At 63.4% G+C, this 13,087-nt stretch overlaps 1 protein-coding gene across 27 annotated transcripts in view; it reads left to right on the top strand.

Annotated features, from left to right (window-relative positions):
- The window catches only part of KIF1A (kinesin family member 1A), a 102,062-nt gene that overhangs the window by 69,440 nt on the left and 19,535 nt on the right, over positions 1 to 13,087 (top strand). For 16 of the 27 annotated variants that reach the window (XM_034655575.1, XM_034655574.1, XM_034655573.1 and 13 more), the window contains 11 exons: positions 2,282 to 2,400; positions 4,545 to 4,630; positions 5,481 to 5,619; positions 5,834 to 6,005; positions 6,134 to 6,224; positions 7,668 to 7,786; positions 8,790 to 8,845; positions 8,979 to 9,087; positions 9,306 to 9,372; positions 9,465 to 9,549; positions 11,758 to 11,863. In XM_034655575.1, coding sequence (XP_034511466.1) covers positions 2,282 to 2,400; positions 4,545 to 4,630; positions 5,481 to 5,619; positions 5,834 to 6,005; positions 6,134 to 6,224; positions 7,668 to 7,786; positions 8,790 to 8,845; positions 8,979 to 9,087; positions 9,306 to 9,372; positions 9,465 to 9,549; positions 11,758 to 11,863 — 1,149 coding nt within the window. Of the gene's footprint in view, positions 1 to 2,281; positions 2,401 to 4,544; positions 4,631 to 5,480; positions 5,620 to 5,830; positions 6,006 to 6,133; positions 6,225 to 7,667; positions 7,787 to 8,789; positions 8,846 to 8,978; positions 9,088 to 9,305; positions 9,373 to 9,464; positions 9,550 to 11,757; positions 11,864 to 13,087 lie in introns of all 27 variants that reach the window. The other 11 variants (XM_034655576.1, XM_034655559.1, XM_034655558.1 and 8 more) reach the window with 1 other exon arrangement.

Below are 13,087 nucleotides of genomic sequence, written 5' to 3'. Positions count from 1 at the left end.
CCCACGGTGGCCAGCCCTGGCCAGTCCATCAGCAAGGTGCCTGGTGCTGCTAAAGCAAGGGGCTTCTGCTCTCTGAGCCTTGGTTTCCTTTTGTGACCAGGGTTGGGGCTGGCTTCTGCCAGCCTCTCCCATACCTCATCTTGGTGGGTGGTTAGGGGCAGCAGAGCCCCCACCCCTGCCCTAGCCAGGCAGAGATGCCCGCACCATCCAGCAACACGCCTGGCCTTCAGTGAATTCCCGAAAAGGACAGTGAGTTCCCTTGGAACAGTCCTCCTCCAGGGTATTCTCAGAGAGGGCACTTTGCTGGGGAAGAGAAGGGCTCTGGGAAGCCATCTGGGGCAGACAGTCAGGGTGACACTCAACGCCCTAGGGACAGTACAGCCTTTCCTTCTATCTGGAGCCCGTGTTAGTCTGGAGGGTTCCCAGGAAGCAAAAGACCGTTAGCAGAGATAGTCCCACTGTTGAGTCAGACCAACAGTTGGCCATGAGGAGTTATATGATGTGGGGGCTGGGAGCAGAGCGCGCCTGGGGTGTCCCGGGACAGAGGAGGTGGCTGGACGGCAGGGCTTGCCCAGCACCGAGGGTGTGTGGGAGTCTGGTTGGAGCCCCAAGGCTCCTCTGGCTGCTGTGGGGGCCGTGGGGGAAGCAGAAGGGTGGCTGGCACTCCAGAGAGACATTTGGCGTAGAACCAGTGCATCTGAGATGAGCCAGGTGGTGCTCAGGATTCTGACCTTCTGTGGGTGAAGGGCCAGCAGGAGTGGGGGTGAGGGGGCACCAGGGCCTGGAATTGGGGCCCTTGGAGAATGCCCCCGGCCCATGCCTGCAGTTGTAGGGGGGTCCTCTAGGAGCTCAGGTGTGGGGTGAGGCCAGTGGCTCAGCCTGGGTGGTGTCTGACCTCTGAGCAAGGCGAGAGGGGCAGTGACACTTCTTTCCCTTCTCCTCCCAGCTCCACCCTGGGCCACGCACCCAGGTGCCAGCACCCACCTGGCCTGCAGACTGCGACCTTCCCTCTCCCACCTCCCCGTCACCACCCCCGCCCCCGCTGTCACTCTTGCTTCTGCACCTCCACGGTTCTCCCCAGCTGAGGCCCTGGGCCTCTCTACCCCCGCCTCTGCACCTGCTCCCCCATACCTCCTACCCTTCTGTGTCCAGATCCTGCCCATCCTTGCCCAAGCTGGATCCTCCCCTGGGACCCCCCAGCCGCCCCAAGATCCTGGGAGCTCAGGGCTGTTGAAGGCTGTGCCCCTGGGCTGCAGCAGGAACTGCCCGTCCCTCTGTGCCTGGAGGGGAGGGCAGGGTGGGGGGCGGGTCCTGTTTTGAAGTATGAGCACAGCTGCAGGTTCTCACCAGGACTGGGCTCACGTGGGCCTGCCCGTCCTGTGCCGGGAGTCCCCCTGGGAAGGGCGCCCCTGACCGAGGAGGGACTGTGCTCTACATCAGCCCGCGCACCTGGCTGGGTGGCCCGGGTCTTCCAGGGTCCTCTTGGTCCTCCTGGCTGTCCGAGTGACCTCTGCACACTGGCTAGCTCAGGGAGTTGGGCAGACTCCTGGGTGACGTGGCCACTACCCAGCCCGTCCTGCCACTTGCCGGGTGCATAGCTGAGCTGCTCGGATGGGAAGGGCCCTGGGCACTCTGTGGGAGGCTGACAGGGGCTCACCAGGCGGTGCCGTGCAGTCTAGGGGGTCCTTAGGGCTCTGCTCAGCCAACTTCCCTGGCACTGACCTGGGGGTGATGCCCCATTGGCTGACACCGTGAGCTCCCACCTGCTGTGTTCCTGGAAGGGTCTGAGAAGGAATCGATCTGTATACAAACAGTAGGAGCCCTCTGTGGGGCCCTGAGGCCAGGGGTCACTGGGAAAGGGGCGGGAGGCAGAGGGACTGCCGGCCATCAGTGCCAGCGTGAGGGTCATAGCTCGGCGTTGGCCAGGTCCCCAGGTCCTCCTCCTCCTTGAAGCAGGCTGAAACCTCCCTCCTCAGCTCTCAGACAGCGGGTATGGCCCCGCGGGCTTTGCCCTGTGCCAGCCCCACTCCGCACTTACTCTCTGCCCGCCCTGCGCACGCCCTCCTCTGCCCTCTGCCTCCTCCTGTCTCCTCTGCAGCCCGTGGACCACCCCCCAGCCCCCCCAGCACAGCCCCCGCCCGTCCTGCCTGCTCGCTGCCCTGGCTGCTTTGCGCCTCGCTCTGCTTCGCAGTGTTGTGTCGTGAGCCCGGGCCGTGCTGCCGCCAGCGCTGCTCCCAGCAACACGCTGGGAAGGCCCTGACCTTGGGCTCTGCTCCCCCAGGGCCTTCGTGTACTTGAGCAACCTGCTGTACCCCGTGCCCCTGGTGCACCGCGTGGCCGTCGTCAGCGAGAAGGGAGAAGTGAAGGGCTTCCTCCGCGTGGCTGTCCAGGCCACCTCAGGTGCGTGTGGGGCGGCCCTGGGTGGGAGGTCCCCATGGGCACCACGTCGTGGCCAGCATACCTGCTGGCCTCCTCTGTTTCTCCAGCCCCCTGGCTGGCACACGGGCTGCTGGCGCCCAGGAGGGCACTCTGGGAGAAGCCCCTGCTGCCCGGCTCCAGGCTCCATCCTTCCAGACTCTCCAGGTTCGGGTCTGCTGCCCCCCCCCCCCAGACTGTGCAGGCTGAACCCAGGGTTGTCTGAGCCCACTCTAGCTCAGGGCCCCCTCCCTCCCATCAGGCAGCCCCAGGTGGGCCCACACCCCAGCCGGGTGCAGAGTGGTGCTCTCCCCTAGCTCCCTGCCATCTCTGAGCCCAGCACAGGTGCACACACCCCAGACCCCCGTCCCCCACCGACAGCAGCTCTCAGAGCCTCCCTCCAGACTCCCCACTGTGCCCCCCCTTCGGACCCCTTGGCCCCCCTGGAGCTGGCTTTCCCCCCCAGAGGCTGTGGATCCTCGCTCCACGGTGGGCCTGTAGACCACGCCCCCCAATGCAGAGGTGGACACCTTCTTGCTGCTGAGCCCCCTCCGCCCTGGCCAGGGTCCTGGGACAGGCGAGCCCCAGAATGCAGGCCTTCGAGCCTGGGTGTGCTTCCCTGTAAACGGCATCCCCTGTGAAGCTTCCCACCCAACAGGCGTGTTAAAGATCGTTCCAGAACACAGCTGTGAACACGCTTATCCGAGCAGGAAGCAGCAGGCCCGAGGGCCCGGTGCTCGTGCTCTAAAGGCCACTACTGCCTTCTTGACCCTTGCCCGCCCTCCTCCTGTGGCCTTGCTCTGTCTCCTCCTCATGGCCTTGGCAGCCCGACACCTTGGGGAGTCCGACTGCAGAGTGTCTCCCAGACAAGGTGGGGCCGGGCTGCTCAGAGCCTGAGCACCCCCACCGGGTGGTCTCATGCCACCCCACCCCACCTGGATGGCCCAGCCACCTGAGGTGGCTTTGGTTGTACTTTTGGGACCCTTTTGCCAAATTCTCACTGGCCCACAGTTTCTAGGTGCTCTTTGTCGCGTGTCCTAGTCATGTTGCTGTGGTGCCAAGACCCCCAGGACCCTGAAGGGGGGGAAGACAGAGGACAGGGATGCTAGGAACACTTAGTGCCACCCTCAGTCCTCACAGGGGACCCTATCCATGTAATCTTGGGGGCTCTGTCCCCCTGGGCTCTTGGCCCTTTGTGACCAGGCTGAGCCTCGGTGGAGTTGGTCGCACTGAGGGGCCTGCCTTATGGGCGGACCCTGTCTGCATTTGGACACGCTTGACACTCCCTAACACTATGGCAGAGAGGCCGCAAGCTCAGAAAGCTCCGGTGGTCACAGAAGTCCCACCTGCCCTGCGCGTGTCTGCTTGTTGGACCCCTGAGCGCCAAGCTCTGCAGAGCTCAGGTCCTGGGCTGCTGGGGTCGAGAACACTGCAGGGTTTGTCCCCCTGGGGGCCCCAGAAGAGGAAGGTCATAGAGGCCTCCCAGGGTGGGGTCCAGCCAGAGTGGCTGGAGACAGGATTGGGGAGGGGACGGAAGCCGGGTCTGGCGGGGGGGTGGGTGTCCCTGGGGCAGCAGGAAACCGCAGGACTCTGTGAAGGGAGGGGAGTGGGGGGCATGTGGGGAGCAGGTATGGGAGCTGAGTGGGGGGTGCTTGGGAGCTGTTGAGGGTCCAGATGGATGATGGTGCGGGCCTGTGACAGTGCTGGGAGAGGGGCAGGTGTGATTCTGGGGTGAAACCAGGAGGACCCCGTGGAGTGGGCTCTGCCTAGTGATGGGCACTGCTGAATCATCTGAGTCTGGGGGTGGGTGGGGTGGCCAGGACTCCGTGGAGGGGCAGGGGTCACAGTTTGGTTTTGAGAATGTGGAGTTTGTAGCCCTGTCAGGGCCAGCCGTGCTGAGGCTGCGGCCACCTTTCGGGCCCGGAGCAGCACAGGCTGGTGGTCCGTGTGCCGGGGACGGTGCCCTGGTCATACTGGAGCTGCAGTGGGTGGCGTTGGGGATCCCCCGTCGTGGCTCAGAGCCTGTCGCGGTTCCTGTGCCTTCCCTTGCCTGGTGGCTTGGACTGGCTCTGCCAAAGCCTCCTGGGGGACAAGCAGGGCCCTGACCATCGGCTCTGCTCCCATTTCAGCTGATGAAGAGGCCCCCGACTATGGCTCTGGCGTCCGGCAGTCAGGAACCGCCAGGATCTCCTTCGACGACCAGCATTTTGAAAAGGTACCACGCAAGAGTCGGCTTGGCCACCCAACACCAGCGACCCGCTTCCAGCCCGACCCCAGGGGCCAGCTGTGCAGAGGGGTCCGGGTGTGCCCTGTGGGCCCTGGGTCCTCCTGGAGTCCATGCCCATCTTCCCAGGCCCCAGGTCTCGTGGCCTGCCCGGTCTCTCACTGTCTGACTTGTCCTGACCCACGGGGTCCGCCTGTCTCCTGACCGTGGCCTCCCCGGGTCTGTCCCTGCTTGCCCCACCTGGCCCACGGCTGCATGCACCACCAGACACCAAGAAGCCTCCACTCTACCCGCCCAGCTGCCCTTCTCGGGCTTTCTCTCCTGGACACTGTTTCCACCAGCGTCTTTGCCCTCCCCCGACACCCCAGTGAGAGCTGGAGGGGCCCCTCCACACAGTCCCAACGTCAGGTGCTGGGCTGGCCCTGCACCGGTGCCAAAAGCCCTGCCGGGTCCTCACTCAAAGGAAACGGTGCTTTCGGCCTGAGCCCCCTTTCTGCTCTCTGGCTGAGAGTGGGGGACAGGGAGGCTCCAGCTCCATGCTCCCAGGCAGGGCTTAGCTCACAGGAGGCTCCGCCCCTCTCCTTCTTAAGGCTCTTTCCTAACCCGTCCCCACCAAGCTACCTGTCACCCCGCCTGAACCGTGCCCCCCCTTCCCCTCTGCAGCTGACACAGGTCACGGCAGCATAGGAAACAGGCCGAGGGAGGCGGGTGCCCGTCTGGGCAGGGGCAGGTCTGGAACACAGGTCCGCAAAGACCATGGCCTGGCTCCGGGGTCCTCCGTGGGCTGTCATGGCCTCACCCTGAGCCAGCTCCCTCTGACTCTGGCCCCCAACCCACTCAGTTCCAGTCTGAGTCCTGCCCGGTGGTGGGGATGTCCCGCTCTGGGACCTCCCAGGAAGAGCTGCGCATTGTGGAAGGTCAGGGCCAGGGCGCGGACGCTGGGCCCTCGGCCGACGAGGTCAACAACAACACCTGCTCAGGTAGGTGGCCACAACTGGCCCGCTGTAGCTGGGCAGGCCCACCCCCGCTTGGCTCAGCCCCTACCCCCGCTTGGCTCAGCCCCCACCCCCAGGGTTCCCCGGGGAGGCCATGAGACCTTTCCGGGAGAGGAGGCTGTGTGGGCTCCTTGCCTGACCCCGGGCTCTAGACCCCTCGGAGGTCCCGCCACATTGCTCTGCCCTTGGCTCCCAGCAGCCGCGCCTCCGGAAGGCCTCCTCCTAGACAGCCCCGAGAAGGCCGCCCTGGATGGGCCCCTGGACGCCGCCCTGGACCACCTGCGCCTTGGCAGCACCTTCACCTTCCGGGTGACCGTCCTGCAGGCGTCCAGCATCTCCGCCGAATACGCCGACATCTTCTGCCAGTTCAAGTGAGCCCCAGCGCCCTGTGCCCAGTGTGGGACAGCGGGCGGGGGCTTCCCAGCCCTGGCAACCCCTGCCAGACTGTGGTCCCCACCCCAAGGCCCCTGTGGCCAGCGAGCGTCTCCTCTCTTTATAGCTTCATCCATCGCCACGACGAGGCCTTCTCCACAGAGCCCCTCAAGAACACGGGGAGGGGCCCCCCACTCGGCTTCTACCATGTCCAAAACGTACGTCCTGAGAGTCCCCTCCTCCGAGGCTCTGGCTTCATGCGGCCACCCCAAAGCTGAGCCCGGCCGCAGTCACCGCGCATACCTTCTCCCCATCCTGAGCCCCACCTGTGAGCTAGGCAGGGCCCGGGTGTGAGGGCAGAGGGCCTCGGAGCCAGGCGGGGGTGTGTGGGCTGTTGCTGGGCAGTGGGGGCCTCAGTGGGCTTATGCCTGGGGCTGGGGGCACCCTCGGGCAGATGTGAGCATGAGGTATCCGGGGTGCCTGGCGTGGCTCTGGCCGGGGTTGGGGAAGAAGCAGAGAAGCAGGGCACACAGAGGGCCCCGGGGATGCCCGCACACAACCTGGAGAGGTCAGGGAAGCTCCAGGCAGGGCGTGTCCCCAGCCAGGCTGTCAGGAGAGCAGGGGCTTCGGAGTGGAGTGGCTCCATGAGGCGGGAGAATAGGGCTAGCTGGCCAGCGGCCATCGAGAGACCTTGGTGATAGCCGCCGGTTGGTGAGGCCTCGTGTGCCCGCTGAGGAGTGTGAAACTGACCCTGGGCAGTAGGGCTTGTGGGTGTGTGGCCCGAGCAGTCCTGGGGCCCACACTTGGAAGGGCCTCCAGACCAGCCGTCCTGAGCCCTGGGTGACAGGGAGCTAGTGGCTTCCCAGCCGGGGAAGCAAGGTCAGGCATGAAGGTGTGCGCGCTTGGTGGACTCATTTCCTGGGCACCCCGAACAAAGTGGGCAGCCTTAACAAAAAGTGACTGCCTCTCCGCTCTGGAGGCTGGAAGCCTAAGATCAAGTGTGGGTAGGGTCGTTCCTTAGAGACCGTGAGGGAGACTCTGTGCCAGGCCTCTGCTGGGTGGGTAGATGCCCTCTTCTCTCATCCTCACATGGTCATCCCTTTGTGCCCGTCTTTGTGCCCGTCTTTGTGTCCTGATTCCGCAAAGGCCCTGGCCTGGCTCTGGGGTCCTCCGTGGGCTGTCATGGCCTCACCCTTTTCATGAGAGCACAGTCACATTGGATTAGAGCCACCCTGATGGCCTCGTTGTAACTTGGGATTGGTTCTGTAAAGACCCTATCTCTGAATACAGGTCCTGGGTGTAAGAACTGCAACACAGAAATCCGGGGTGGGGGGCACAATTCAACCCATCCCTCTCGATGAGTGGGCAAGGGCCCAGGAAAGGTCACAGCAGGCCACAGAGGCGCCCCTGCCCATTGTCCCCACTCGAGCTCGTGTTCTGAAAGGGCGCTCTAGGGGGTCTGGCCCTCGGCTGTGGGACGGGAGGGGAAGCGGGGCTGGAAGGACCAGGCGACGAGCGTCAACCCTTCGTGGGCAGAGGTGGGGCCCAGCCAGGGTCTCCAATCCAGTTCTCCATGGAAGCCAAGCACTTGCCTCCCTGACTGTCCTTCCCCTCCCCCTGTGCGTGGCCTCACCCTTCTGCCTGTGCTCCTCACCTGCCAGATTGCAGTGGAGGTGACCAAGTCCTTCATCGAGTACATCAAGACCCAGCCCATCGTGTTTGAGGTCTTCGGTCACTACCAGCAGCATCCGTTCCCACCCCTCTGCAAGGACGTGCTCAGGTCCGCAGCCCTGGGGCGGGGCATGGGGGGGCGTGGGAGGGCCCTTCCCAGACCCTCTCATCCAGCCTCCTGCTGCCCTCCAGGGTGCGGGCCTTCTCCCCCTCCCTGCCAGCAAAGCCACCCTGCCCCAGACAGGCCTCCCGATGCCCGCCTTCCCCGTCGACGGGGTGGCCGGTCACCCAAGGTCAACAGGACCCAGAGCAAGTCAGAGACGTCCCTCTAGGGCTGAGTAGAGAGTTTCCTAAAGAGTATTGCTGTCTGCACCTTGACCTCGGCGGCTGAGGACCAAGTCTTAGGGCCGGGGAAGCAGGGGCTGGGCAGGGTTTGGCCGGGGTGGTGCGTGGGGCAGACGGCTCCTTCTCCCTGCGGAGAACACCATCGTGGGGCACAGCAATTCCGGTGTCCCGGAGTCCTTGGACCCTAGACGCAGTGAGGGAACATCCTTCCATCTCCCTCGTCCCTGTGACCTCACAGGGGCAGGGTGGGTGGGCCGGGGTTTCCCCTCTGCCGTTCCCACCCCCACCTGACACAGAGAGAACGGCAGACATAGGCTTCTTGCCGCCTCCATTCCCCTCTCAGCTGTCCCGCGGGACCCAGAGCTACACGGGGCGTCCAGGGTGCTGGACAAGGAGAAAGGCCATGAGGGGTGCTGGTTCAGGGCATTTGGCCCCACGAGGCTCGTCTGTTCTTGGGGTGCCAAGGGAGGCTCTGTCCTGGAAGCCCCTGGACGGAGAACCAGAGTCTGACCTCGCCTAGTTCTCGTGGGCTCACCCACGCCCCAGCAGGGTCTGGGGTCCCCAGGGGCCCTCCTCCCCCATCTGGACTGGTGAGGGCCTGAGCCCGGGGCTTTCCTGGGCCCTGGGAGGCAGGAAGGCAGGCAGGGCTTGGGGCAGGCAGCACCTTGAGCTCCCCCTGCCAGGCCCTGCCCTTGGCTCCAGCGCCAGCTCAGGGTTCCGGGGACCCCACCTGCAGCCGCCTCACCCCGGCACCTCTCTCTCCACAGCCCCCTGAGGCCCTCGCGCCGTCACTTCCCGAGGGTCATGCCGCTGTCCAAGCCAGGTACACGGGGCTCTCCTGAGTCCACCCCTGGGGGAGCAAGCTGCCCGTGCTGCCGTGACGTGTTCCCATCCCCGCTGGGACGTGGCAGGCGGGGTTTCCCACCAGCGGGTGCCTCTCTCCTGTCATCCTGCAGTGCCCGCCACCAAGCTCAGCACGCTAGCACGGCCCTGCCCCGGGCCCTGCCACTGCAAGTACGACCTGCTGGTCTACTTCGAGATCTGTGAGCTGGAGGCCAACGGCGAGTGAGTCCCACGCCTGCTGGGGACAGGGATCCCCCAGGGGGGCCCCGGGGGTGGTCGAGGTGGTGCACGGTGGGTCTTCTCGCCCAGCTGACTCTGGCCTTCATGGACTGGAGGGCCTCCTCTCGGCCAGAGGGAGGGGCTGCTTTCCTGTTCTCCCCCTTCGGCTGAGGGCGCAGGGGTGGGGGTCGTGTCTTGCCTCACGCATCTCTCTCTTGCAGTTACATTCCCGCAGTGGTGGACCACCGCGGCGGGATGCCATGCATGGGGACCTTCCTGCTCCACCAGGTGCGAAGCGCTCCCTGCCCCTGCCTGCCTGTGCTCCCCGCTGTGGGGCCCCCAGGCCATCTGAGCATGTCCTCTCTCCTGGCGCCTGGCAGGGCATCCAGAGACGGATAACCGTGACCCTGCTGCATGAGACCGGCAGCCACATCCGCTGGAAGGAAGTTCGAGAGCTGGTCGTGGGTGAGTGAGATGGGTGGGGCTGCCTTAGGGGCTGGGGCTGGGCTGGGGGGAAGACATTGGCCCCCACCCACTCCACCAACCCTCTGTCCAGGCCAGATGCCTGAGTTCTAACCACAGCCCCGCCTCTGTTGCTGTGTGACTTTGGCCAAGTCACTGAGCATCTCTGTGCCTCGGTCCCTCACCTGGGAAGGAAGGCTTGGGCTAGGGTGATGATGCCCAGTTTCCGTTGAATCGCTGTGCTCGCACAAACAGCACCGATGGGTCCTCTCACAGACCTGCAGGCTTCCCTCCGAAGCCTTTAGGGGAGAGCCCTTCCTTGCCTCTTCCCACTGCTGGTGGTTTGTGGGGACTGTCTGGCGCTCCTTGGCTTGGGGACCCATCACGTGGCCTCTTCTTATGAGGACCTGGATTAGGGCGCATCTACTCCAGCTTGACCTCATCTCAGCTAATTACATCTGCCAACACCCTAGGTCCAAATAAAGTCACATTCTGAGGTCCTGGGGGTTAGCACCTCGACACTTCCTTTTTTGGCAGGGGAGGGGGACACAGTTCAACTCACAGCAGTCACGTTTTCCTTCAACAATATCACACTCTGAACTCTTCGGTCTGCTAGAAATGTTTTGTGTTTTTTTTGCCAAGCTGTAAAGAGTTTGTCTTCCCAGTTTCCATTCAAGGGCATGAACAGCTGTCCGTCCCTCCCCGCCCCTGCCCTCGAGCCGATGGATCCCTCCGGAAGCCCCTTCCCGGCCTTTCTGTGGCCAGCAGGGCAGTGGCAGGAGGGTGCTGTCCCTGGGGCTTGTAGGGGGTCCCTGAGGGTGCAATTGCAGGGATGCCACCAGGAGACCCATCGTGCTGAGCCCCAAAGTGCAGGACTAGGGGCCCTGAGCTGCTGGGGGTCCAGGACAAATGCTTTTATTTTAGACATGTATGTATTTTCACATACATGCTAAAAGTCTGGAGCAAGCTAGCAAATCCTCATCTTAGATGTTGTTTAGGGTAAGTTTGGGGAATTGACTTAAAGACAAAGATGAAGTCCACGCCAGCCGGCGCACGGACCGAATGCAGACAGGCGTTTGTCGCGTGTGTGGGCAGAGGAGGGGTGCTGTTGAAAGGATGTGGGGAGATGCTGGTGTGAACACCAGGGCCCCACTGCAGGTTGGGGTGTCTGGGTTCTGCCTCTCTGGGCCTCCTAAACCAAACAGACCTGCGAGGGGCCGTCTCTGCCTGACAGGGGCTCCCGGGCATCACATTTGCTGGCAGAGCGCCTGGCCACACTGAATGGGCAGAGAGCCACTGCTAACGTATGTGCCCAGGGGCTGAGGAGGGGTGAGGCTGGCACTGTAGCAAGCTTTCTTGCTACAGCTGAGCTGCGGGGCACTCCACCTCTAGCCATGGGGGACACACCCTGGGAGCAGTTTTGGGGGAGCCCACACCTGCCTTCTCCCAGAACATGAATGTTGCAAGAAGACTCTAGGAGGTGAGGCAGGTAGCTCCAGTATGCATGGACACAGAGTCCTGGCCGGGTGCTGAGCTCTGCCTCACCTCTGTGTATGGGGAACGGAAGGCCCGTGCTTCCTGTCCCTAAAGGAGAAGATTTAGTATGTGTTTCTTCCTTGAAGAAGCGGAGTGTTCTGGTAGTCTAACACCACCAGGGCAAGAAACAACACACAAAGCCCCCCGCAGGGTTCCTGACTCACAGCCGTCGTGGTGCCTTCCCTAGACAGGACCGCCGTCCCAGGGGGGCGTCTTAGGGGGCTCGGCTGGAAGTGTGCCCTGCAGAGAGATTTATGGCACAGATGGTCCTTCCCCCCTTCCCTCCTCCCTCCCTTCCTTCTAGTATAAAGAGAAGAGGGAACATTTCTCCTTATCTTGCTAAGATTTCCTTTCCCAACAAGGGCCGTGCATTCTAGGTTGGGTGGTTAGAACCCATCAGTGGGGTGCAAGAGAGACAGACATTCCGAGAGAGGTATTTATGGCCAAGAAACTAGAAACTGAGATTGCAGGAGGAACGATGGCAGGGTGGTCTGCTCAGTGCCGACGCCCAGGCTGGCAGAGACACTGCTGCGGCTGCCTGTCTGGTGCTCTTGTGGGCACACGGGGAGTCGGTTCCCTGATGTGGCTTCACGGTTTTGGAGCACCAGCCCAGGCAGAGACCCAGCACCCCACCTGTCCTCCCGGGAGCTGACTGCACTGTGGCTCTTCCTATAGGTCGGATCCGAAACACACCTGAAACTGATGAGTCCCTGATCGACCCCAACATCTTGTCCCTCAACATCCTGTCCTCCGATTACATCCACCCAGCCCAGGATGACCGGTGAGTCCCCTTGGAGCGGCAGTGGGTTCTGTTCCCAGCTCCCTGGAGAGAGGGTCCAGGTCAGGACCCGGGGTGTGTCCTCAGCCTACCACGCCTACAGCTGACCTGGCCTTGGAAGGTCTAGGATGTGTCCAGCCTCAAAACTTTCGGGCCTTCCTTTCTGACACCTTCGGAATGGGTGCCGGGAGGGGAGACTCGTGGCCTTGAAGTCCCTTGGTATGTTTGTCTGCACGTTGTCCCATCACTGGCTCACACATTCGTCCAGCTTGTTCATTCGGTCACCTGGCGGAGGGGCAGTGGGAGTTGAGGATGGATGAGCTGGGTTCTGTCCTCAGGAGTTTCAGGGAGGCGGGCTCGGGGGGGAGGGCAACAGGTGGTGAGCAGACAAGCAGCCCCGAATGTCCCCGGCCACACTGCTGTGGGTGGTCTGGGCCTCTGGCAGGGGTCCTCAGGCTGGGGGTCCCGGAGGCAGTTCAGGGGCACACGGGTCAGTGGTACAGCCTCCAGGGTGGAGGCGTGCCCTCTGGGCACTGCTTGGCACATGCTCCTTGCCACTGGGCTGTTCCTTTCCCAGCTTGCAGTTAATGGCCAAGACCTGGCAGCCAGGGCATTCCCAGCTCCACCGCACCTGGGGCAGTGGGTGGGGTGTGCAAGAGCCCCGGGGATGCCCTCGGCTGCCCCTGACAAACCAGCCTTGCTGGGGTTTGCCGGGGGTGGGGGCGGGGTGCGAGGCGTGACATCTGGGAACTGACCAGGGGTGGGCAGCTTGTAACTGCTGAGAGCTGCCCTCTTGGTGGGGACGTGGGCTTGGCTGTGTCAGAGATGCTGCTCTCTAGGGGCTCGGGGAAATGACAGAGGGTTCCAGGGTCCTGGATGGCTCTCCCAAGGGCAGACGTGGCCTGGAGGCAGACGCTGAGAGCTGATCCTTGGAGCTCACGCTCTGGCTGTCTTCACAGGTCCCTCTGACAGTGCGTGTAGGAAAAAACATCTTTGAGGGCTGGGTTGCTTGGAGGGTACTGGGGGACCCCCCCCACTTGCAAGGAAAGCTGGAACCCATAAGGGCAAAGGGTCCTGGGACATCACGACCTGTCCTTCTGACTCCTGGGCCCCGGTGGAGCCTGGGTTTGTCATGGACACCCTGGGCAGTGGGCTGTAAGGGAAGCATCCCCCATGTGGGCAGCTGGGGAGCCAGCAGTCAGAGACCCCGAAAGGGGCAGCTGTGAC

This window comes from Ailuropoda melanoleuca, chromosome 2, assembly GCF_002007445.2.
Source record: "Ailuropoda melanoleuca isolate Jingjing chromosome 2, ASM200744v2, whole genome shotgun sequence".
Taxonomy (NCBI): Eukaryota; Metazoa; Chordata; class Mammalia; order Carnivora; family Ursidae; genus Ailuropoda; species Ailuropoda melanoleuca.
Note: the sequence above shows the minus strand (reverse complement) of the source record. Positions and strands in the feature narration are given on the sequence as shown.